The sequence below is a fragment of the Phalacrocorax aristotelis genome, chromosome 12 (genome assembly GCF_949628215.1).
Source record: "Phalacrocorax aristotelis chromosome 12, bGulAri2.1, whole genome shotgun sequence".
NCBI lineage: Eukaryota > Metazoa > Chordata > Aves > Suliformes > Phalacrocoracidae > Phalacrocorax > Phalacrocorax aristotelis.
The window spans coordinates 23,137,643-23,164,242 of record NC_134287.1 but is presented as its reverse complement, the minus strand read 5'-3'; the positions used below and the strand labels follow the sequence as shown (position 1 = coordinate 23,164,242).

Genomic DNA, 26,600 nt, shown 5'->3' with positions numbered 1-26,600 from the left:
ACTAAGAACACTACATTTTTCCCTTGACTTTTAAGACAAGGCAGCCAATTCTGCCACCAAAAAAAAAAAGCATTTCAAAATTTAGGAAAGATGTACTACTCTTCTGCAAGAAAAGGCACGGAGATCAAAATCTCTATTTTCATGAACTCTTTGCACAAAGTTTTGCTCTAAGAAGTTTTAAGTTTTATCACGCAAAGCCGTTTATTTTATCAGCAGGCCAGATAATCTGTGATACAGATTACGCAAGCCTTCCGGGAGGTATTCAACTTTCTTCACACTGTACATGCACAGCTGATTCTTCAGCTTCTCCTTCAAAATCTGAACAACCTGACTTGGATGGATAACTTGTACTTTCAAGGCACAGGCCCACCGGTACACAGCTCTGCTCCTCTGCCCCCGGTCTTTCCATATATGACTTTGTTAAGATAAGGAAACACTACTACTTCAGAATAGCAAGATTAAGAATGACAATGTACTATTGTTCAATGCCAAGCCCCACTGCAGGCTACCACAGCCTGGATACAATATCTCGCACAGATATTGGCAAAAGCAAATCCTCCGAAACACTGAAACGCACAACTGAGACTCGTGTCTCCGGGTTTCTGCACCAGAATTTATGCCCTTGGCCTGACATTAGAAATATTATGCTAACACAGCACTTAGACAAATATTTGCCTTGAAACATGGACTCAGAATGGGCTATGCTTGCTGTCTTGGCTTTCCAGACATAATTCTGTAGAGAGTACACCATCAGTGAAGTGTTTCAGCCTTGTTAATAAAAAGAAAATGCTGTATGGGTGGGCCATGAAGAAGCCATAAAGAGATGGAGAACAGTTACAGACCAAACACTAGTTTTAGTTTAGGATGCTACTTTCCCCATTGCCCTCCTTGCTAGCCATCATTTTTCTTCCAACCACTAGCAAGGGAGGAGTTTCTTGGTGGTGTTACAGAGACGATGACTTTGGCAACCATTATGCAGAAGGGCACCAGAGAGAAGGCAAAGGCATCCACTCAGTCACACATCCCCTTATCAAGAGAAGCACAAAGTCACTGCCGCAGGTTTGCTGATGGAGAGGAGCCTCCTCTCTCCACCCGGGCTCCCGGCACCCTCCCCAGCTCTGCCCACAGGCCACATCGCTTTGCTGGGGGAAGGACCCTAAAAACACCACTTCCCCTCACCAGGCACAGGCGAGGAGGTGCCTCCGTCCCAGGAGCACCAGCAGAAAGCAGTGTTACCAAGGGTCACCACCGTCCCAGATTAGAGACAAAAAGAGCAGAGCTTTTTAAGCAGCTCACAGGAGAATGGGGAACATGGATCCCATTTAATATGGCTCTAATCCATTGGCTTCTTTCACCTTTTCTCAGACAACTACGGACTGTATCTCTCTCACCTGATTTCCACGAAGACTCCCACTAAATTAAAAAATAAAGCTTGCATAAACTAAGCAAGGAGGAATTAGCCTGATTATGGTACCAAGCCCCTGCCCTTCTCTGAAATAAAAACCACCAATGAGTTATTTGGACTCTGAAACATCTTTTCTCATTATTCAAAGAGGAAAAACTGCAAGAACTTGCTGTTTACATGACAGTTTAGCTTCACTGGGAAGCTCCAAGTTCAAATGCAAGTGAGTCAAGAGGATTACGCTGTTGGAACCACGTAATTTGGAACAAAATGTTTTTGTTCTAAGAGGTTTTTTAAAAAAAACAGAGCCAACCGAGAATGTAGGTGTCTCTCAAACAACAACCAAGAAAGCAAGTACAGTTTGTACAGCCAAAGATGTCAGCATCATTCATAAAACAACTGAATGTGATAATTCCCAACATTCTGGCTATAAATTTTGGTTATTTTATGCAATGAGATTGTCCAATTTGGTCAAACAAGAAAACTGGACAAGTTTTCTGTTCCTCACGTGGAGGCAAGCCCAGCTTCCTCTGCTCCTACAGGCAAGCCCTCATCCCATCTGCTTTCCACAGTCTGGCTCCAAGCAGGCAAACGTGCAGGCAGGTCCATCAAATCCACAAATCCCTCCGAGGATCCGGCATAGCACAAAGTTTCTCCCTCAGCAAAGCAAAGCACTCAACTGTTAACTTCACGGGACGATTTACGCTTGTAAAGTTAACGTATTAGCGCATTGTAACCTTGCCAGGTTTGAAACCGGCCACCTTGCCGCAGCAACGCGCTGCCTCAGCCCCCAGCCTGACGGCAGCACGAGGGTCAGTGCCCTGCCCAGGGAGCGTAGCGGGGCAAGAAGCGAGCGTGCCTGTGCTCAGGCACCTGAGCCCTGCTGCCATCGCACGGCCCTCGACTAGGGCTGGGGCTAACTCTGACCGCAGCGCGGCCAGGGTTGGCCACGGGCCCTCGACAGCCCTCCCGCTCCGCCTGGCGAGGGCCGGCGGGGACACCAGGGCGCATGCCTGTGCTGCGCGGCAGCTCGTGACAAGCGCTTCGGAAGAGCACGGTGGCTGTTAAGCTGTTTTAACCAGAAGCCTTATAGGCCAGGGTCCTGTTATTTTAGGCTTGCTACAAAAATACAAAGAAAAAAGCCCAAATAATCAGGAAGAGCCCCATGGCAGGGGCTCCTCGCCCACAGTCAGTCACCGCCCCGTCCCAGGGCGTTGCTTCAGCACCTTTTCTGCCCAAAGATGCAGTAACACCAGCCGTCTGAGAGAAAATATACCACCTGCCTTGTCTGAGGGATTACATGAACTGCCAGGTGGAACAAAGCAGTTTAAGATTAATTTTCAACTGCAGCAGCTTCCGCGTGCCCAGGTAGCAGCTCCGCAGGGAAGGCCACGGTCGGGCAGGGGCAGATGAGCTCTGCAAATCCTGCTGCGGCACAACGAGGCGGCAGGAGCGCTCCTACGCTAGCGCGGCAGCCCACCACTGCATCCTGCACCCCGCCACGGCACCCAACAGCACCGGGGAGGGCTGCGATCTGCACGGCCACAGCACGGGCTGAGGGGAATTGTAAAATACGCAGGTTGGTGCGCTAAGTGGCTAAGTCCTTCCTGCCCTGTTCTGGGCTTGGGACCCCAACTGCCTGCCTGACATGCCTTCCTGTACTGAAACTCCCATGGCACAGAGGTGGCATGGCAGAGGTTACCACCCGCTGACCGACGCTGTCCGTCCCTGAGCCGCGATCGCCGCCTCCCTCCCCCCACCAGCCCCTCCCAGTAACACACTGGGCATGACGTTACATGATATGGAATATCCCTTTGGCCAGTTTGAATCCGCTCTCTTAGCTGTGCCCCATCCCCTCCCGGCTTCTTGTGCACCTAGCAGAGCATGGGAAGCCAGAAAAGTCCTTGACTAGTACAAGCACTGCCCAGCAACAACCAAAACATTGGTGTGTTATCAACATTGTTTTCATACTAAGTCCAAAGCACAGCACCGCACCAGCTGCAGGGAAGAAAATTAACTCTATCCCAGCTAAAACCATGACAGTATCCACCGCTTGATCACAAGCCCATCTGTATGCTGCATCTCTCCCTTGATGGCCCGAGGTGTCATGGGCCCACCGAGCTAGAAATAGTTCACCCTTATGTTGCCAGTCCAGATCCACCTCAGCCACTTCAATCTTGGCAGCCTGATCCACTTGCTGGTTGTTTCGATGTTCTTTAGTGGCCCGGCTCTTGGGGACATAAGCATCCACATGATGTACCTTTACAACCAGGTTCTTTACAACCAGGCAGGGAGAGGCTCCCTGCTCTCCCTGATGGTGCTCACAAGCGTTCCCACCTCGGGGAGCACCTCCCACGGCAGCCGTGCTCCCTGGACCAGGTGCTCTTATGGGCAGAGAGCACGGGCAGCCGCGGTAAATCACAGCCCCTGCAGCTCCTCCAGCAGCACCTCTGGCTCCAGCCAGTACACCAGAAACCCGGTGCTGCCTGCCGTGGCGTGACCACACAGGTGCCCCGACACGTGCCACAGGACACACACGATGGATGTGCTTGTTCCCAAGGGGCCTCTAGTTCTTTTCATTCATACTGGAAGCATCTCCAAAGGCTGAGAAATCAGTTTTGCTGAGGAATCATCCCTCTTCCCACCTGCCTGCCCCACCAGTTCTAGGCAGAGGCAAGAGGAGTCCTGCCGCCTTGCCCAGCCGCCCGCCTGCCCCACCGTGCGGCGATGTGCACCCCCATCCCTACTTCCCAGGCTCAGGGGAAGGAAAACAGCTCCAGAGAGGCTACACACAGATATCTCATATCTGTCACCACATCGCCAGGCGCCCATTTGGCACGACCGAACAACCGCTGTCACCCAAGGCTGCTTTCGGTTTCCCTGTCCCTCCACACTACGTTCTCCTGATGGGGATGCACTGGAAGACCGAGCTCCTTCAGCCACGGGAAGACCAACTAAAAGTGATTACGTCCCACCCTTGGAGCGCCCTTCGCCAGGGGCCATGCCCACAGCCCACAGTGCTCCCCCCGCTGCCGCTGCCCCCCTCACCCAGCCTGAAGCCGCCTTCTGTGCAGGCACAGCTCCTTGTAAGAGGATTTAGATCTGGTGTCTCTCCACCTGCTGCAGAACAAGAAACATTTCATCTGACACAATTCACTTTCCAGGAGAAGCTCGCTTCTACCACATGGAGAAATACCACTGGCTTTTCCCATATCACCCAGAATTTTTTTGCACAAATCAGTGTGTAGTTAATATATTTCTATCCACTTACTGTCACTATTGATTCTGCATATCTAAACCAACTAAGATGAAGGTGGGTTAGGGGCATGACTGCATGTGCAGGTATCACAAGCATCAGGAAATACTGCAGAATGTGACTTCACCCTGTCTATAATAACCCCCCCGGGCCAGACGTAGCCAAAAGGACTAAGTTATTTCAGTCCAACCTCTGCTTGGAACAGAAGACATCGTCCTCCAATTTATACTCGTGCATAATTAAAAAATAACTAATTATAAGTTCAGTTGCAACAAAAGCACCAAGTCTTATCATCAAAAACACTAGCTGCAATCAAAATGCATTTAAATCTCATGAGCATGGATGCTACGTAGCTTACTGTCCAGAGGAGTGAATTAATTAGAACAAAGTAACCACCAGTCACTCAGTAATAAGTACTAGTACTTGCTGCACGCGCTATCTAGGCTGTGGTCAAAAAGGAATGCCTGTAGGAAGGCAAGAACCGTTTTTTCTTCAATTAATTCCACAGCTATTGGAAAAGTCAGGCGTGTATTTTTAACTACATCCCACTGTTCCCAGAGGCAGAGGGGAGAAGGCAGGCTGCAGGCAGGAGCAAGCCTGCTTCCCACGCACGCTGCCTGCAGGCCAACCCCCGCAAACCCGGGCAGGCGGCTTCGGGTTCAGACCTGCGCCTGCTTCTTTGCCGCTAAAATAACGGGAGTCCAACGGTGGGACCTGGATGGAGAGGGATCTCCCGGCTGCCTGGGGCTGCAGGCCTGCCTCCTGCTCAGCTCCCCATGTCACCCATTACATTTCAGGAGAAATAAGAGAGATTCATCTTCTATGCAATACTAACACCAGTTTAAAACATGAAAGAAAGCTGAGGAGCCACGATAAAGGCTCTCCCTCTCTTTCTTTTGGGGTTCTCCCCTCTCTGCAGGGTAAAACAACCCACTCTGGTTGCTCATCTCCTGCCAGTCCCGTCCCACCATCCTGCACGGCCACCTGCTCCAGCAGGGCAGCATCAACTGCTGTGCAGGCCAGCGAGGCACCTCTCTCCATCAGCACAGCAGCAGGGAGGAGGAGGGAAAACACTTTTGCCATGTCTCTGGTTTGCACTACTTTTGGGGCCTTCGAAGTTCAGCACTAAGCTGGCAAATTCCTACTGCCTTTGGGACACATCTCGACCTTTATGTTCCAACCACCAGCAGACTGACTCCTGTAACTCTGCTGTTAACACGATGGGCAAGACCTCTTCTTCCCTCCACATCCCAAATTCAGGGTCGCTGCAGCAGAGGTGCTCTCAGCCTATTCCTCATGCTTACCCAGAGTCACTAAGGCCCACCAGAAGCCAGGCACTCGCCGCCTCACAGCAGGCACGATCAGAGCCCATGGCTCTCCAGCCACACATTGGCCACCATGTCACAGGCTTACTGTGGTCATCAGAGGCCAGGTAGCGCTCAGGACCACCACGGATGGGATGCGGCCCCAGCAGTTGCTCTGTGTTCAAGTTCTTGTGCAACACCTGAAGCGGGGAGACCTCCTGGCCCTCCACCTGGGCCCCAGGCCCCATGGGGAGAGGCTCCCAGCACTGCAGGAGGCTTGTGGAACCTGAGATCTCTACCCAGGGCTCCTGGACAGACAGGCAGGACGTGCTCCCACTCCACTGCAGCCCTAAAGAGACAATTAAAATGCAGTGCCAGGCGGGACCCAGAAGCCAGGCTGCTTTTCCTCCCACTTCTCTACCTGAAGCAGCACTACTGTACCAACAGGCCACAACACTGGCCCGCTCCAAGATTTTAGCCTCTTTTAAGGCAACAAGAGGGAGCAGCAAACCCAGCCCTGCGTAACCTCAGGGGCAGGTGGGCCCATCCCAAGGCTCACCTTTCGCCACAGTCGAGTCCAATCATTAGAGACGATAATTACTGGAGTGGGAGGGCAGAGATGGGGGCAGCTATCCTACTCACGAGTTAAAACACGTCAACAAAATGCCTTCTTTCTGCTCTCCCCATTCCACTTCAAGTCAGAAAGGAGGGCGCTGGCTCAGCATCCCTGCTGCAGATGCAGGCAGCCCCCGGCCCAGCCGCAGGTCTCCCGCCCAACAGAGTGGCAGCAGAATGAGCACCAACCCTCGGAGACAACTCTGCCACGCAGGTGACGGTGGGCCGCCCACCGCCCCAGCAGAGACCAGCGTCACTAGCAGCAGGGCTGGGGCAGCGATGGGCTCCAGAAGCACCTTAAACCTGGTGGGAAACACCCATCTGGCTGTTTCTTGGATCCACTGAGGGCAGAAAGAAGGAAAAAATCACAGAGAACGGTTAGGGAAAAAAACCCAGGTAAAAAAAGGTTATGTTGTCACTAATGAGGAAGACAATGGGAATGTGAAAAGATACAAAGAGCCGGCTTTTTGAACTGACTGAAGAGATGCCTACCCCTCACTGTTTGGGCTGGAACAGACACCAAGCAGGGTTTATAGACTCTTACCCAAGCGAGATGCCTGAATACTTTTGAAAATCTGGCTCCAATTTTCTGGGATAGCCATGTGAAACCAAATAAACTATGAAAATTAAGTTCAGAAGTCTTGCTTCATACATCTAAGAAGAACTGCAGAGGTGAAGCTGGCTGTACTCCCACCCAGCACCAGTCTGACAAGTCATTCATTGAGCAGCCAGACAGCAAGCCTTAAAGTGAAGGCCTTAAAGCTAAGAAGAGGGCTTCTCAACTTCAACACCGCGGAGAGACGAGGCAGCCGTCCGGGGTGCACTGGTCCTCGGCACAGCTGCACCCGCCATCGCCGCGTTTGGAGACGCTTTAAAAGTTAGCATAGTTTTGAAATAAAGTGCCCGCTGCGTGAATGTCTTCCCTGCCCTTCAGAAGAGCGGGCCTTTCATGCCCTTCCTTACAGAGATGCCCTCGCGGTGTTAGGGGGGCCTCGGCCTCGCCGGGCCGGAGCTGCGCAGCCAGGCCGCGGCGGGAGCCGGGCGCCGGAGGGAAGGCCCCGGGGGGGACCGCCGCGTCGGGCCGGGCGCAGGGCGGCCGCGGCGGGGCAGGAGGCCGGTCACAGGGGCTCCAGGGCTGGACGGCGGGGAGAATGGGGGAGAAAAGGGGCAAAACCGGCCACGCTGGCGCCCCTCCCGCGGGCCGGGGCTGCCGCCGGGCTCGGGGGGGCGGCGGGGCCGGGAGCGCCCCCCCGGGCCGTGCGCGGGGGCAGCGGCCCGGCCCCGCCGCGGCCCCACGGAGGCCCCCCCCCCCGACGCTCCCCACGGAAGGGCCCCTCGGGCGGCCCGGCCTCCCACGCGGGGCTCCGCGGCCGCCCGCACGGCCCCGGCCCGCTTTGTTCCCGCCGGGCCGGGGCGGGTCGGGTCGGGTCGTCCCGGGTGAACAAAGGGCGAGCGCCGGGGGCGCAGCGCGAGGCCCCCGACCCCAGCCGGGCCGGGCCGCAGCGCCCCGTGGCACCCCCTCCCCCCGCCCCCCGCCCCCCGCCCGCCCGTACTTCTTGGTGCAGTCGAGCAGGACGCCGGTGAAGCGGCGCTCCCCGCAGCTCAGCGTGACCACCAGCGTGTCGTTCACCATCTGCTCCACCAGCACCGGCAGCCACGCGCCCACCCGCGGCGACGGCGACGGCGCCCCCGCCTCCTCCTCCGCCGCCGCCGCCGCCGCCTCGGCCATGCTGCCGCCGCCGCCGCCGCCGCCCCGCCGCGCCCCTCCCCCGCCGGCGGCGGCCGCTGGGGCCGGGCCGGGCCGCGCCGCGCCGCGCCGCGCGATGACCTCACGGTGCGGGCGCCCCGGGCCGCCGCTGCCGTAGGGCCGTGACGTCAGGGCGCCGCCCCCGCGCTGCGGGCGGCCCAGCGCCCCCTGCTCCGCCGGGCGGGGCTGCCGCGCGCGAGGGGCGGGGCGGGGCGGGGCGGGGCGACCCCGCCCTCCTCCTGGCGGCTGCCCCCTGGCGGCCGCGCCGCGCTCCTGCCGCGGCCTCGTTGGCCCCGGCTGCGCCCTTCGCCCGCCCGGAGCCCCCGTGACAAATCGGTAACCCGCGCTCGTAATTTGCCGTCAGAATGACGTGATGACGCCCTGGTGGAGTGCGTCGTCACGCAGGGCAGTTCGGGCCGGCGCAGAGGTCCTGAGCTGGAAGGGACCCGCAGGGATCATGGAGCCCCACTCCCGTCCCTGCTCAGGACACCCCAAATTCACACCGTGTCTCTGAGGGCCTTGTCCAAGTGCTTCTGGAATATCGCCAGCCTTGGTGTCGTGGTGCCTCCCTGGGGAGCCTGTGCCAGGGCTCCACCACCCTCTGGGGCAAGAGCCTTTCCCTAATGCCCAGCCTGACCCTCCCTGGCACATCGCCCTGCCGTTCCCTCAGGGCCTGGCGTTGGTCACCAGAGAGCAGAGACCAGCCCTGCCCCTCCTCCTCCCCTCGGGAGGGAGCTGCAGAGCGCCATGAGGCTGCCCTCGGCCTCCTCTGCTCCAGCTGAACAAACCCAGGGACTTCAGCCGCTCCTCGTACGGTTTCCCCTCTAACCCTTCCCCAGCTCCGTGGCCTCCTCTGGACACTCTCCGGTACCTTTATACCCTCAATTTCCTGCGGCACCCAACGCTGCCCACAGCACTCGGGGTGAGGCCGCCCCAGCACGGGGCAGAGCGGGACAATCCCCCCCCCTCACCCGATGATGGGCTTGAGGAAGGGAAGGGCGGAGGGCTGGCCTCGACAGCCGGCACTACACCGGGCCCGGCTCATGCCCCACGCCTTGAAGGCCGCGCTACCAAGCATGAGGCAGCACCAGGACGCCCAGAGCGCACGCATGGCCCTCCAGGTGCAACGCTGCTGTGCCGGTGCTGTGTCACTGTTGACTGAATCGACGCAACAAGAAGTAAAATTTCCAAGGGAGGCCAAGCAAAGTCCTCCGGAGCAGAGCAGCACCGCTGCAGAGGGGCTTTTCCAGCACCAGCTGATCCTTGGCTATGCCGCTTAAACTCGATCACAGTTTGTTTAGAATACACAAAATCAAGGATGTTTGCTCACGCTGGAAATACTTGCACATGTTACAGATTAAGGGTACAGTTATCTGTAACTAACAACGCCTACAAGAATGCACATTTTTGGGGAGAATGGCCCCAAACGGAGCGTTACACAGCAACCGGTGGGGAAGCAGTGGAGCTGAGGTTCATGGTCCAGAGGTGGCATCACAGTTCCCTCTGGAAACCCCGAACCGCTTGTCCGGATGGCAACGGTGGGCGTCACCGCCTTTGAAGGACAGGGCAATTCCAGGTGCGAGGGACCTCGGGAGGCCAGGTCCTCTGCAGCTTCTCATGCCTCTAAGAAAATGCTTGTACATGAATTTAAAAGCTCATAGAAAGTCTGAAAAATCTAAGACGTATGTATTAAGGCATCTCTTAGGTGGATTTTTATTGCTTTGGGGGTCCGATTCTAAGAGCCTGCAGGGCCTTTTACTGACACTACTAACAGAAAAACAAGTGGCCTCTGTCAAAATGGACTGCGCATCGAGCTACATGGCGCTGCATTTTTGTGTTTTAGAATAGAAATCAAAACACAGTCACAAGAAACACCCACAGGTTATGACAACCCGTGTTGAGGAAAGTGAGCTACGGAAATGACGTTGGGTTCCTGCTGCCCCCCGCTCCGGGCTCTCGCAATCTCCACGCAGTGAGCGCAGACACGTCAGTCGTGGGCCTTACAGGTGCCAAAGGATGCCAGCACTCGGCCGCTGTTACCGGTGGGAATCTGCCCTCTCTGCGGCCAGACTTCCCAGCAGGGGAGCCCACCTTCCCCAGCTCCTGCGATTCACCCCGCGACTGGCTGCTACTCACACCTCAGTTTGTGCAAGTGCTAACCCAGCACTACCAGAGCACCGGGAGGGCCTCCTCTGCCAAACGCCTGCTAACGCCAGATACATCTGAAACAGCCTTTTTACTTTCCGAGACATACTACGGTACGAACAAAAGCTGAAATCCTCAGGCCTGGCTCAGCTGTGGTACGTTTTGGATGCGAATGATGTGAAGGCAACAACTGCTCTGAGCTACGTTCACGCTCCCGTCTCGGAGGTAGCTCAGAGTTGTTCCTCTGTCGATATCTGCTCAGAGTTGCATCGGCAACAAACAGACCTCAGGAACTGGAAGTACTGAACTGGCCTTTGCGCCTGCTGGCCGGCAGTCCAAAGCAAGTACGTGTATCACGAGTATGCCAGCGACGCGCAAAATACTCTGGTGATATTCTGTGCCAACTCACGGTATTTTTTCCCAGCTTGTTTGCACACGTCAGAAACACTACAATGGCCCTAAGACACAATTGTTCTGTGGAATATGGAAATATGGGGAGAAATCCTGTCCGCTTCAAATCATTGAGGAAACTTCAGGTGACTTCAGCAGAGTCAGGTAAGATCTGTAATACACTTCTCCCAAGGTACTAAAGCATCCTTCAGATTTTAAGGTTAGATAGCAACTTAAGTCTTATTTACTTCACCTGCCTCTGATATTACTTCTGTCACTTCACTGCTGTGAAGTAATTCAATTGATTCCACTTTTGTTTCTGGGTAGATTTTCTGCCGCTTATTCACTGCAATGACCATGCAACAAGCTTGCACATCCTCTGAGAAATAATCAAAAGTCAAGCACTGAAATACCACTTTCATTGCTTTTGAAATATGAGGGAGTAGAGAAACCATTTCTCCTAACACTTGATTTCTGCATACTTTTCGCCATTCATAAAGGAAACATTTAAGCATGTTTTGTGAGGCTGCGTAGCAGGTTCAGATGATGTCTCTGTTCCTTTGGATACAAAATGTAGTCGCATTTTCCTACCTTGTTGTGTGGCTTTGAAATCCTTGAAAATTAGGCTCATGAAACGCTTGCCAGTGTAAGCCTTCTTTCTGTTAACTTTGCCTAATGTAGTGGTCTGTGCTGATTTTTTTTTCTTTCTGGCCGTTTGCTTCAAGGACATTGGTCTTGGTTGCATTGGTTTGACGTCCCCAAGAATAAATTACTTCATTAGTTTTGGCTTAACTCCCTCTCTGCCCCAGTAAGCCGTTTGCCAAACGGGGATGTTGTTATCCCTCCCTAGCACAGAGACATCTATCAAACCTTTTGATGATGTCTCGGTAGCATCACAGAAACTGGTTTCTTTGAAACCAAAACACCTGATTTCCCACATGGACTTTGGAGAGTGAGCTGGAGCCGTTCACAGTACGGAAAAGACACAGGGAAATCTGGACTAAGGGCTCCAGAAGCAGTAACGCTCCTGCGGCAGGCGTGGCACGGCGAGGCTCACTCTGCAGGGCTGGTTTGTCTGGGCTGTAGATGAACCAGGATGGGGTGCAGGTCTGGGTGGGTGGGTGCAGGCGTGGTGCAGAGCCAGCCCTGCCACGCTGCTTCCAGGCCCGCACGGTGCTTGGAGAGGGCCGAGCTCCTCGCAGGTGGCGCAGAGCCTGGGCTGGCGGAGCCCAAGCCGGCGCAGCCGCAAGTGCGTGCACTGGGGTGTTGTGTGCTGCGCTCCCGTTACTGGCGGCGAGGCAGAAATGCCTCCCGGGGTGGGGGCTGCGCACGGCAGCCTGAACTCAGCCGGGCTGGCACTGGGCTAATGTGGGAGGCCCAGGCTGGGCACTGAAAACCCCTCTGGGTATGTCCGCGCTGCTCCCTGCGGAGCGCGTGGTGCCAGGGCCGCTCGTCGGTGCAGCCGCAGCGCAGCAAACCCACATGCCGCCAGCCGCGACGCTGACACAGGCGCAGCCCTGGCACTCGCCCCTCTGCAGCCCCGCAACCATCTGCACCCCACCGGCAGCGCCTGGCCTCTGCCACCCCTCGCAGGGCTCCGACCGAGCGATGGCAGCCGGGCCTTTCCACCGCCACGCCATGACCCCGGCCACCAGCAGCTGCTGCGCGTCACCCGGCACCGAGGGCGGCCGCCACCCGTGGCACGCACACAAGAGAGCAGAGTAGCTCTTAACTGGGAAAGCTCGACTCAGAAATTTTAGTGCTTTAAACCTTTTCTTCCACGCAGACACTGAGATTTTAACCGGTGAAAGTCCCCGCAGCACCTGAAAGCCATACGAAAGTGACAGTGAGACCACAGAACTGAAACTGGTTGGGATGAGCTCCAAGCCCTGGGCCTTAACAAACACCCAGGAGCAGCTGATTCACCTACGGTCTCAAAGTGACATTCAGCTGCGGATCTAGGTGTGATCTGGCTTGTTAAATCCTTACAGATATCTGCACAAATTAACGTTATTTGTAGGACTGAATCAGAGGCAGAAAGGTTATTGGTACAGCCAAACTGCACCCGTGCTGGGCACTGTCACTGCCAGACCTGCTGTGCTCTGCCTGTAAAGCACGCCAAAACAAAAGGATAAAGCAGTTGGGTTTTGTATTTGGTGGTTCTCCCTCTTTTCCTCTCCTCTCCGAGCTCTGGTATTCCTGAAAATGGAACAAACAAGCATGAATCGATTTCAGCCCTCCTGTTGGAGTGGAGGCATCCGTTCCCAGTTTTCCATGAGAAAGTACAAAAAAACCCAGCACGGAAATCGATCATCGCATTTGTATTTGTACAAAATTAATTGGAATACTCTGTTCAGTCACTGCGCCTCATTCATCAGTTGTTGATCCAGACGCATGCAAGACAAATCTCTCTCTGATACCTCTGGAAGCGTGTTCAGCGACACCTCACACAGAAAGCAAGAAAGATGCGTTAGGAATGGCCACAAACCTACAAATACAGCAGATCCCTGGGATCCACCAGTTCAGCCTTCATGGATTATTTCTGCTTAGGACTGCAGAGACATGAAGGTCAAAACCGCAAAGAACAAAAGTCAAGTCCTTCTTAAATGTGACTTTTAGGGAAGGAAAAAAAAATAAAAGGCAGAGAAAATCCTTTTTTTAACCTGGCATTTGCTAATTACTTAAACAATGTAGGTCTGTAACAACTGCTAGTCATATTTTCTTCAGGGTTTCCTTCAGGTTTATACGTAGGCCAAACGGTGTTGCTGTACACAAATTAATGCTTTTACTGGTAACTACAGACGATATGAGCTAGAATCAGGAACAAGACATGTTCTAAACCCTCACCCCTACTCCATTCCACATGCACGTGAGCCCACGCCTGCTCAGCTCTGCGCTCGGTGCAGTTCTTTCAGAGAACGGTCACACTCATTCCCAGGTTTTTTTGAAATTATACATTTTGATGAGTCACAGCCACTAACTCACTTTTATAACCATCCTTTACAGGTAACATGTATATTTTTACTAACCTTTTATGGAAGGGTCACAGCTCTACCTGAACTGGCGAACAGACTCAAGTACTAGATTCATATGGAATTAATGAAGCGTCCCTGCTGTTGACTAAAGCTGAGCTCTCATTGCACACAGAGGTCCGAGACCAAAACGTGAACTGTTGGAGCTTAATGCAGGTTTCAAGTAGAGACTTGCCAAAAAGGCCTAATAAATGTTTGCTCACATGAACAGTACTACGTGCTATTTTCTCCATTAATCTAAACAGCAAAATAAAACAAAAACCCTCAACTGAATTGGTATTTGGCATTATTTATTATGGAAACTTTTAAATGTTGCAATTGCAGTATCTAGAGGACAAGACAAGCGGTCGTTCTGAGGCAGCCTTGACTTTCTGCAGAACCTTGAAAATATGTGAGCGCAACATGCAAGCGTAGAGGAAAGTTCCAATGTCATCAAGGACAGAGAAACCTGTACTAATTTCAGACGGAAAAGGATTTTTTTAAGCATTCTCCAAAACATGGTGATACACTTTTACAGGAAATCTATCTCCAAAACTGTTCAGAACTTATTAAGGCAGGTTTGGCTGTCACTTATTAAATCCAGTGACTCTGAGCGTAGCTTGGGCCAGATGCAGACCATTTTGGAATATACAGAATAAATCAATTCATAGTGTGTGGAAACAGCGGACAGACTGCATAAACGCACCTATTACGGACATTCAAAGGAAACCTTGTCAAAAGTTGATCAAATTAACATCACGCTAAAGAGTATCTGTTCCAAAAAAGTGCACCAAACCCAAAGGAGTTGCTCTGAGCTTTCCATCTGTGTGGCAGCAGAATCGGCTGAGTGAGCCCCGTTAATTACCTGTAGGAGATGAGGAGGCACGAAGCCATGCACTCGTGGGTGGCAGAGCCTCCAGCGAGGTGGCATGGAGCGCGGGAAGCCCAGGGACAGGTCTGACGGCAGTGCCACCAGCCCTGCCAGCTCTAATGCTTCTTTGCCATTAAAGACCCCGTGCTCCGCAGGATCGGGTGGGCTTGCGCCACGTTTTTCCTTAAGAAAAATGTCCACCTTCTGTGGACTTGTCTTTCCCTGCCATACACTGCCAATTCTGTCCCCACAGGGAGGGTTGGTGGTGTTACTGTTTATTCCCATGACTAAAATTACCAACATTTTAAGGCGTGTAGACTGAGCAGCAAGCGGAGGCAAGACCCACCTGAGGTACCTCTGCTGCCCAAGGAGGACAAATGACAGGACCACGGCAGGGGAAGAGGGAGATAGTGGGGACAGAGGGAGAACACAGACAGCATGGGAGGGGGGAAGACCTCTGCCATCTGCTAAAGTCGGTACCGTGACCCCCTTCCTGGGGCTCCTGTGGTACCGGGAGGTCACTGGCACTGGTTCAGCTCCTCTACTGCACTTTTGTGGTAAAGCGCTCTCCAAAGCATTGCTGCGGTTTCGGGGTAGTAGAAGGGAAAAGCTCCCGATATCCCATCCTGGTCACTCCAGTCTTAGCATTGCGTAGTTCCATGAGTCTCAAAGGAGCGACACTGCTGGGATTCAGGCTCAGCTGTTATCACATCTTGCTTGCCTCTCTGATCCCCCGCTCTCACTGCAGCCGGCATCCGAGGGGCCCCACCAAAGGCTCCCAGGTGCGGATGGGGCAGCTCTGCTGCTCCCAAACACCAGCAGGGCTCCGAACCAAAGCACAGACACCCTGAGAAGTGCTCCTGCCTGCTGCCTTTTGTCCAGGAGAAGGACGCGGCCTTCATGACAGTAAAGTGCAAATAAGGTTATTCTACATTTGAAGAGTAGCTTTAAATGCAACATTATGATCTAACATTAAACACAGCGTTTGTGATGAAAGCCCAGACTGGTGCGATACGAGCAGGACATACAGTGCAAGGCCAGAGATGTGTTTTTCATGAAATTAGTTAACTGAGAGTACACATTTCCTCATATTTAGTAAAATTGCAAATGGCTGCTCCAAACCTTAAAGACAATTTTTGAATTTTATTTTCATAGGATTTTTGTAAGCCTATAGAAGCGTGCTTGAGAAGAACATGCGGAGAGGCTGAAGAAAACCCTTTACAACACCGTACCACAAATCTTCTAAGTGAGACAGATTTTACAGTCAGAGCAGATGGATTATCATTATACGTTTAAAATTGTCAAATGCAGTCAGGAAGACTAAGTGAGAAGGGAAGGGTTTTGTAATTCTCATTCTTATGAAGTAAACATTTCATACTTTAACAATTCCAGGCGATCGGAATTTGCTACTGGAAAGGATCTTTTGAGTTTGCATTCTTGGTGAGGCAGGTGGAAACTCCCCTGTGAAGGCCGTGAGATGATACTCCTGGAGAGGGAGTCCTCCTCTGGTGTTGCAAGCTTGGTCTGTAGATCTTCAACCTTGGATTTAAAAGAACAACAACAAAAAAGAGAGTGGATATGTAATTATGAATAATTAAAAACAGAAAGTATGGCATATGTCTAATGGGCCAGAGTTTTACCTGCTCCTTCTGCAGCCTCCATTTGCATGCACCTAAAGCTGTACACATATAACAGCTTAAGTTGTACCCACTTAAATTGACTTGGCCATCCATGTTAACTGTGAAAGCATAAGAATGTCCTGGGATTTACGTCTCCAGTCCCATGCACATGCTAACATTTAAATACGTGTATGTTTTAAAATAGCTGAAATGCAAACAGGGTTTTTTAACCCCATTAGTGCAAATACATGCATAGGTCAGTTTATAGGAATGAAGAAGCTATCGATTATAAAAGGGCTGGAAGCATTCAAGCTCAACAGATTTTGAAAGTAATAAAGAGTAACTACATGTACTACTAAACTTATTACTAATAAATAGATTTGTTATTAGTCTCAACTCAATATTGCTACGTAAATACACTTTTTACCATATTAAGAGTCATATTCATTCACTTAGATATTTCACAAAATTGTAATAACCTTGAAAGTCGATGGAAATTCAGTAAAGCTCTTACAAGTCTTCATGAAAATATTCTGCTTTTTAGAAATACAACCAGAGATTTTAAAACATTATTTCTTTTGCTATTCAGTATGCTATGAATGCTACGGAATACAGTACAGTCATATTCAAAACACAGTAACCTTGGGGGTTCCAAAATAAGTTAAGATCATCATGCCCAGGTTTATGCACATTTCATACACAGAAGCTCACAGTGAAGTGGATCTCTGCAGGCTTTGGCTCCTGACAGTCCATTCCACGTATCTTTTAAAAAACAACTTTAACAAAAATGAAATCAATTAAGCTAATAGAATTACATCTTTCCACTGTTTGAAGCCTGCACTCTGCAAAACACACGAGGCACCACGTATTAATGGCATGCTGTGAAGCTGGAAGTCACTCAGTTTTGGTGAATGAACTTGAGCTCCTCAAATCCCGCAGTTCCCCAACTGCCATCCAGCGATGCATTCCTTTTTGGGTGGTAATTATCCACTATTAAAATATTAGCAGACCATTACAGACAGCAGAGTTCCCCTGGTAACGGTGAGCACACAGCCGTTTGCGTAGACGTACCTGACACTGCAGCTAACCAGAGACCTCTTGCAAGCCAGCCACCACGCTGCTGGGCACCTGCGGGTACTGATTAAGGAATGGATCTCCTAAGTAACGCCAAGACTCTCAGATGTGTTTTTGGGAAACCAAAGAGCAGATTGCTCATGGAAACAGTAAAGGCAACCAAACCCATCCTGAACTGCAGCTGCGTGCCACCCTGCGGGAGCAGAGAGACCCTCCCAGAGCACCAGGAGCCCATGGTATGGGACTGTGGGGAGTCCACTCCTAAATGCCAGGGTGACGTCATACGCGAATCATACCTACCTCGAGGGACGAGCTCCATTTTGGGAGGGTGCAGCTCGCGTTGTGCTGTGCGCGATGTTGTGGAATGGGAGGGATGCGGGTAATTTTAGAACAGCGTCATGATTTCCTGGCGTAGGGACAGATGCTTTGCGCTACGTACGGCTTGGTTGCCCTGTTACGTACAGCAGGGAGGCTGTGCTTTCAGTGTGTTAGATCGCTTTGGTTGTGAGGCCAAAAGATGCGTTGAATAAAATCAGAATTTCTTTCTTCCAGAAGTACATGTCCTGTAAAGTGGTGCAAACACTGCAAAAAATGAGGCTATAAAATCCACGGCCTTTATGTGATCGGTTCACTCGGCGACAGCTGAGTGCTGAGTGACAGCTGAGTGAGACACGGTGACTGCTAGGACTCCGCCGGACCTGGACACCCCCACCTAAGTGAAAGGTTCGCACGTGGGTGACTCCCAGCAGGCACAAGTTCTCACCACTGCGTGAGAAGAAGCTGCAATGGAACAGTCTTTTGATGGACTGCTACTCCTCTTTGGAGTACGTAAACAGTTTTGGAGCTCTTTCATATTCCTTCTGCATTATAAAAGGGTTTTGCTTATTACTGAAGTATAATTCTTTACTGGGAAAAGGCTTTGCCATATTTAGTACCACCGGTATACCTCTGCACGTTAAAGAAAGTGATTTCTTGCTTGATTAGAATGCACGGTACGTACACAATGCGCCACGGCATTCGAAGAACCATATAGAGCATTTGTACTTGCTCTGCCCTCAGGAAGTGTATTTCTAAGACAGTTTGCTTTTCGAATCTGACAAAATCATCAGTAGAGGACATTACCCAGGGAATGACCCGGCAGGCAGAAGAGAAAGGAGAGGGGACAGAGGAGTGAGAGGCCCCGCTGCCGGCGTGCGGGTCCCTGGGGAGAGCGCTCCGGCACGGCTGCCCGGCCGTCGCCATCCCAGCCTGCGGAAGCCAGTCAGCGTCAGCAGCAACCTCATACCCATGGGAATCAAAAGCCAGTTAGGGCTTCTGAGGCAAAACTGGTTTTGAGCTGAGCGCCTTGGTTATGCACAGCAAACTGACTCATTTTATTGAAAGATATATAACTTCATTTCGACGAGCTATGCAGTTTGGAAAACTCAAGTAATACTTTCAGTCAAGACAAACAGTTCCTAATAATGTTGCAATAAGCGAATAAATTTTACAGCTATGCCAACTTTAATGACAGCTCTCAATTTCTTTTCCTAATCAGGACACTTTTTGGTGTCTCAAGGTATAGATTTATGACCCCTCTTTCCAACCATAAATGGATAATCTTGCATTTCACCTTTTTGCTGTATTAACTACTTGCATTGAATGGCTTGTACAACACATGATAAAAATCATCATGCCTACTGAGTTCTATAATAATCTTTGGCCATCTTTTATGCTTTTCTTGGTTTTTGTCTTCTATCCTAGAATTTTGGCTTTGCTTTTGAAAGACTCAAAGCGCTACAGATGTTTAGGTCTGTTTATATACGTACATGTTGTGTACACGTACACATACACACGACTTTAGCATGAGCAAAAAGATAGTGTTTCATGTTTAACAATTTTAACTGTAAAATATATGGTACCTGAGATTTTTGTGAAAGTAACGAAATGTCAAGTTAACAACTGTTCACCAGCGCAGAGCACTGTGTTTACTGGTCTTCCAGAAAAAGAGAAGATACTCACTGCCTCGATGTCTTGTTTTGCTTTCTTCGTTTCCACTTGGGATGTTCCTTTTAATTTTTCTCCTCTAGCTTTCATCATCTGTGTATGCTGTTTGACGCGCTGTTCCAGTTTCTTTTCTCTGAGGGATCTAAGTAAACATGGTAAAATTATAATTTCTGTTGCTTTATATTCATTGACCCTTCTGTTTCCAGTTTCAAGTATTTTAACACACTTCTGCCAAAAATATAAAAACACAGGCAGCAAGGGGAGCAAATGCTGGGGCTTTGCCTTTGCTAATACGAACTTTGTGGTGTGGCACCATGTGGTGGCCTTGTGCTGCTGTATCCTACATCGGCTCTTACTCTTGCAGGGGTCTGTTCGTGTATTTAGTTATTTATGTAAATCAACGCCTTGCCTCACTCAGCGCATAAGCTCGATGGTGCTCCGCGGGTAGGTCAGAGCCTGGTGGTGCAGCAGGCTGCTTCTGGTGGGCCCTTTGCACAGCTGCTCTAGAAGCTGGAAGGCTTCCAGTGAACGAGGCAGTGGGACAAAAAAGGGGAAAAGCAGAGATGTGCAGTCTGGGAAGCTGAATGAGGTCCTGGAATTCATGGGAGGAAACACCAATGGGGAGTTCATCACAAGCAGTAGCTGAACCTAAACGAAATGCTGCAGAAAGCGTGCTAACAAAACAAGAACTTGAAGGCGCAACTGGGCATACCCAGGGCAGGCGGCTGAGCCATCTACAGCGCATGCAAACGACTTCTTGACTGTCTTGCCTGTAAATTAAAATCATGTTGGGCAGCAGAAATACAAAAAAGAGTACTACGGAACAGCCCTTTCCAATGCACGAGGGATATTCATGCAGGTATGAAAGCCACTACAAGAACAGGACTGAAATATCATTGACAGCTAAATAAATGTATTTACTCTGCTTTACTTTTTGTGCTCATCAGACCTGCCTGGCCATAGCCATGGTATCTGTAACCACATTTCTTCCATACTATGAGACAGTATAATATAGTGTATTTTTCCTTAAAGCTATCCTTGATTTACAGTAGTTGATTTTCAGTAGTTATGTCCTGAGATTATCGGCTAGAACATGCTTATACAGTTAGTCCGGTTACAGCCTCATGTAAAAAGATACACTCATCTTTAGAAGTGCAAAATGGAGCAAACCAACACACCTTGTAATCAGAAAACCAAACAGAACATTTCAAGCTTCCCCCATATATGTTAAAGCCAAATAGAAAAAAAGCCTGAAACTTAATTTGAATATTTTCTCAAAATAGCATCAGACATTTTACAGGCTCTTAAACATTTGAGGCAGGTTCAAACTTCTCCCGGCTCTTTTTTTCTTTTCTTTTTTTTTTTTTTTTTTTTTTAAACTCTCATAAAGAAGAATGATTTCAAGTATTTTCCAGCCCGGCTGACAGACTAGAACAACCGAGACAAGTATGTACATTTATACTGCAGGGCGAGCCTGTCAAGGTGAGGCCATCAATCAGCTGAGATTTGTTTAGCTCATTTTGCAAAAAGGACCAGAGGCACTCAGCTTCTCGTCAGCCCTCTGGCTCACATTTGCTGTATTAAGATGATATAGAGATACTATAAAATAGTTGGTTTATTATTAAAATAAATTATTACTATAATAAAATAAGAATTTCTGTAACAGCATGCTTCTTGTCTTGATATCGCATTGTACGTGAAGGAGCAAATGCATACAGCTCAGGTGCAAGTCTCGAAGCGCTAGTGATTATCTTTTAACATATTTTTTTTCAAGTAAACCTGGAATTAACTTAATTTTTTATTTCTCTTTTAGCCACAGTGTTTGTTGATTAGGGTGCAAGATTTTTTTACTTGACAGAATAGCAAAAAAGAAATGAATACTTTCATAGTAACAAAATCAAATGGAAGTCATCAATAGCGTTACATAGGAAGAGTTTATAATCGTATCTTTTTAGCACTCACCTTGTAGCTTCATCTTTTACTTTCAGCAACCTTTCTTCCATTATTTCAGGTGTCCGATCCTGTTTCTCAGCTCCCTCTTTCACAGAGTAGTAACCGATGTTATTAGTAGCATATGGTGCATTTTTTGGTACCTACAGCAAAACGCAATGCTAACACACTATAAGGAAATTAACGATATCAATTGAAAACTGGTTTCTTATTGAAATTAAAAATGCCGTAAAGGCTGTCACTCATTGAAGCCACGGTCAGTGGGCAGTGACTGTTGGGGAAATGCTGTGTCGGGCGTTCGGCTGCTGACCCTCCCCGCGAGCTCCGGGCCGGGGCGCCTGGGGCAGCCAGCAGCAGCTCACAGCGAGCACCGCGCGGTGCTGTGAAATGCTCTGGGGATGTGCTCTTAGGAAGACACTTTCCATATGTTTTCCCACTCATCACACAGCAAGAACATGCTTCTATTTCTGTAAGAGGGTTTAATACAGAGTCCAGTAAATCAAAAATCAAAGCTGTGAGAAGGCTTGGCTTAAATACTTTTGGTTTTTTAGTAAAATGATAATGATACCGTGGAGGCCATGGGAGTTACAAAATGACTATGCTCATGAGTTCTGCTAAGGCTACAATGGCTGCAGTCAGAGTCCTGCAACTGAATTCCGCATCTTGTGCTCCTATGTTTTTATTGCCTCCAATTGAGCTGTAACATTCACAGAGGAAATGTGATATTTATTTCATATTTACTTACAAGAGTATTATTTCCCCAAGATCGGGGGGGGGGGGGGGGGGGGCGGGGGGAACCAGACAGATAAAACAAATCTGTTTAAGTTATTTAAAGTCAGGGTAATGCTGATGCTTTACACAAACTTCTACCATAAAGTGGAAAACTTAAAAATACTGCTTAATGACTTGAGAACAAACCCCACAGACCAAAGCCGCGTCCACCCTCCTGCCAGGGCTCGGTAACGGTGCCGTTCAGTTACATCTTAAGCTCCCAAGATCTCTTAAAACTTGCTGCACCAACAGTCCTCCAGAAACTCCCGACTTTGGTCTGCATGGCTCGTTCTTCTCCCAGACTTTTACAAATCCATTCTAGCTAAATTAAGCACGTACCTGTGCCGTTCAGTTTAGTGGACAGCCTTAGGGTGCCATGATGTTTTACACTGCTTGGCTTATACCACCTTAAGACTGTTCTCTCTGAAACAGTTTTAAAACCCGTTGGTGTTTTAGAGAAGGCGTTCACAGCGAGGACTAGACTTAGGCGCAAAGCAAGACATGCCAGCAGCGGCGTCTGGCCAGAAGATTTGCTCATAGCGAACTGAGTTTCCTTGTTGGTATGTAATTAGCTAGTTCAGTAATCGTTAGGAAGAATACGTGACTTTCATCCCTAGTAGAAGCATAGAATAATCTTACAAAAGGCACTCAGGTCTAAAGAGATCAAGGTGGTGGCAGGCGTGGCAGCACGCTAAGTTTAGGGCCAAAAATAAGGGGGGAAAATTGGGAAATTTATAGACATATTTTCAAACCTAGGACATTGTACTGACGGTAATTGTAATTGGCAACATATTCTATCTTTCAAATCCTGTCCTATCTTACTTTCTTCCAGGTAGATTTGCATTTACCTTTAATTGTAGCTGAAAGAGGTATTTGCTTGATCTCCTGTTACTGAAGATCAGGAAAATGACTCTCACCTGTAACTTCAGCATCGCATGTTTAGGAGCCCACGGGAGACAGCTATCCTAACGGCACATGGAGCTCTGAGTCGTAATGACACCTGAGCTTTGAGAACATGGCTCAGTGGCATAGAATTGCATCCCAAGTTTTCAAAGACGTTAAAAAGTACCTTGTGGTGGTCAAGCTCATAAAACCACCATCATCCCATTCCGGGACTGCTAACCCAAAACCTTCACCAACGTGCCATCACGGCCCTTGGGGATTACCTGAGCCGATAAGTAGAAACAACTGAAGATGTTTTGGCAATATAGCAATATATTTTTCATTTAACTGAAATATAAAATCAATTTTGTGGCAAAGTATCAGTCTTAAAAATGCATTACTGAAAAAGCATACTTAATGCATTTTCTCACATACCGCCTGTGTACACGTAGCGGCAGCACCCTGCAAGTCCGACCCTTGTCTCAGTGCAAGTAACATAGTGCCAGAGCCGGGGAAAAGGGAGGCCAAGTGCGGGTTTTCTAATTACGTTAGCCAAATCTGGGGAGCAATAGTAGGTAGGGCAATAGGGCCGTTTGGTAGGAAAACAGTAGTTCCAGGAGAGAGGGCGGGAAGAGGCTCAGAAGAGCCGGCACCTTGTATTTTCGTTACAGGAGAAGGGCAGCTTCAATGTCCCCCTGTGCCCCAGTGAAAAAGCAGCTGGCACCCTGCCCGTACAGACTTCTGCCAGGTGTTCTGACCACTGGGCTGCACAGCCTCTGTCTCTTACCTCAGAGGATATTCGGTTATTTACAGAATACAGCTCAGCAGCCTTGTGGAGTCACTTGCGGAAGAGCTAAGTCACAGCCCTACCTCCGCATTCAACTTCTCACGTTCCCTGAAACCTGCTCCTTCGCCCATGGTTGTAGGGTTAGGCCCTTCCCTCAGCATTTTCCTGATAAAGCTACAAAAAATTTTGGTTTTGTTCTGCCGAGTTGAATGTCTTTAAAAACTCAAAACTATTCCGTGAAGCCAAATTATTTCCCAGACAAACCACCTTACCTATACTTCACGTTAATAAATTCCCAAGGTTTTGCACTGAGAAAAATTACTGCTGTAGATTTGAAATATTTTATAGGCACTTCATTTTTCTCAGTACAAAAGCTTACCTCCAAACTGGCTGACAATAAAACTGCCAATTATATTTTAATAGCATTGCTTTGTAACCACCCTGCTGCAAAGAAAGTCAATCAACTAACAGGAGGAGAATGCTATAGAACAAATCCATTTCCAGAACTATCCCTGCTGACATTAGCAATTAAGGAGAGGACAGAGCAGAAATGACACGGCGTGCTCACGTTGACTTGACACATTGTCATGGTGTTGGCTGGGGTAGAGTGAATTTCCTTCCCCGCAGCGGGCCCGGTGCCGGGCTCAGGGCCGAGTAGGAACACAACGCCGATAACACACCGAGGTTTGGCCGCTGCTGGGCAGCGCTTGTACTGGTCAGGGCTTTTCCAGCTCCCCAGGCTCCGCCGGGGGCACGAGGAGCCGGGAGGGGAGCGGGCACGGCCAGGAGAGCGGGTTCACACTGGCCGGAGGGATATTCCATATCATGTCACGCCATGCCCAGTGTGTTACTGGGAGGGGCTGGCGGGGGGAGGGAGGCAGCGATCGCGGCTCGGGGATGGGCAGCGTCGGTCGGCGGGTGGTGAGCGGCTGTGTCGCTCGTGTTTCTGGTTTTTTCCCCTTTTTCCCTTTTCCTTTTTATTATATTATCATTATTGTTATTATGATAATCATTAGTATTATTATTTTATTGTAATTATTAAACTGTTCTTATCTCAACTCATAAGGGGTTTTTTTGTGCTTTTGCTCTTCCGAGCCTCTCCCCCGCCCCGCAGTGGTGGGGGCAGCGAGCAGCTGCGGGGTGTTTAGTTGCCAACTGAGGCTGAACCACAACACACATACACACAGAAAGAGTGTTTACTTTTGGGAAAGTCAAGGTATGCAATGGCAACTGCAAGCGACCAGTACTTGCCTCTCCCTGCCTTTATCATCATTACTCAAAACTAGGACCCTAAATCCAAGACAATCTCATGATTTCAGGAAACATATTTTAAGTTTTATTACGTAAGGATAGCTACCTTGTGTTCCCCCATCCCCACCCCCCCACTCCAACAAGAACAATTTGAAAACCAAAATCTTTAGGGTTAAATAAAGGAATATTCTCTGTAACACTCAAGGAACATGAAAACTGCTTCTAACAAGATTATCAAAGAACAAAGAAATACACTAAACAGGAAAGCAGAAATTAATGACTGTTAATATAAAAATATGAGAACGTGTTGCAACGCTCTTACTAATGTCAGTATTTCTTGGGTATTGATGCAAACTACAGTAAGGGGAGCGCAGCAGCGAGCACACGGTCGGTACGTGGTCCTGCGGTGCCATCTCCCGTCACACACCTGCACACGCACGGACCTGCCTTCGAGAGCTCTTCAGTTCGTGCGGCCTTTAGGTCCTGTACCGTTTATGCCACTTTAAACTCACCATTTGTTATCACTGTGCACGTGTATCATTATGTCATTGCCAGTACCTAAATATGTTCGTTTTGCTCTGGTTTTTTTAAAGAAGAAAAACTTTTACAGGAGAAATTAAAGAAATGTTTTCTGTGAGTGAACATGTTATTCTCCCCATTTATTTATGTGGGACCATGGAAGAGAAAAATGAGGAATATTTAAATGGATCTCGTAACAATATACTTATTCTTTCTCTTGTCATTCAAACTTCCATTCTATTCTACGCTAACTGAATTTCTGTAGTCCTAAAAACAATCGTCAGGCTGGCCAGAACAAAGACCTTTGTACCTAGAGAAAGCAGACTGCACAGCTTCAACAAGATCAGCGGAACCCCCGGGGGCTGTTATCCACCAGGAAAGTTCTCGGGGCCTCAGCAGGAATTCCTCTAGTAAGTTTTCCATAAAAAACAATCTGCATGTTCCGATCCGACCCCTACCGTTCATGGCAGAAAGATGCATTTTTATCACACCACCTGCTTCTGCTCCTGCTCATGCTTTGAGCATTGTGAAATTACCCTTGGTGTCGGATATTGCTACACAACAGAACAGTTTCCGGAACTGTCACACTCACATCATCAGCCTAAAGTGCAGAGAAAGTGGGAAATAAGTCACCCACGTTGGTTTGATCCAGATACACAAGAGGAAAGTCTGTGTAAAAGCAGTTAAGCACAAGTAAATACTATGAATCCTACCCAGTAATTAGAATGAGCTGCTGGTTCCAGTAACGCCCCTGGTGAAGTGCTGCCGTTTGCCTCGTGGCGACCCCGCTGCAGGATGACCCTTCGGAAAGTGCAGCTGCCCTTGCTCTGCAACCGCTTCGCCTGCGCACATAAAACTCTCCCGCAAACCCCTTTTGGCACCACAGCAAACCTGCTTGGCTTTGCTGTATTTCTGTGGCAAGCCTGGCCAAAGACATTATCCTACATAGAAGCGTTACAGTTATGTATGTATTTAACTTCCAGAACAATAAAAGGCAGCAATGAATAATCACAGTCTAAG

At 49.6% G+C, this 26,600-nt stretch overlaps 1 protein-coding gene and 1 long non-coding RNA gene across 6 annotated transcripts in view; both read right to left on the bottom strand.

The window, feature by feature from the left end:
- Positions 1–8,359, bottom strand: part of PWWP2B (PWWP domain containing 2B) — a 109,920-nt gene extending 101,561 nt beyond the window's left edge. For all 5 annotated transcript variants that reach the window (XR_012662859.1, XM_075107876.1, XM_075107874.1 and 2 more), the window contains exon 1: positions 8,131–8,359. Coding sequence is in view for 4 of the 5 variants with exons in the window: in XM_075107876.1 (XP_074963977.1) it covers positions 8,131–8,306 (176 nt within the window). In the remaining variant the exon portion in view is untranslated. The remainder of the gene's footprint in view (positions 1–8,130) is intronic.
- Positions 8,360–15,713: 7,354 nt separating this feature from the next.
- Positions 15,714–26,118, bottom strand: LOC142063530 (uncharacterized). Its single transcript, XR_012662802.1, has 3 exons — positions 26,039–26,118; positions 19,436–19,562; positions 15,714–16,280 (listed from the first exon to the last, which is right to left on the bottom strand). It is a non-coding gene; the product is annotated as an uncharacterized LOC142063530 (long non-coding RNA).
- Between the last annotated feature and the right edge of the window lie 482 nt (positions 26,119–26,600).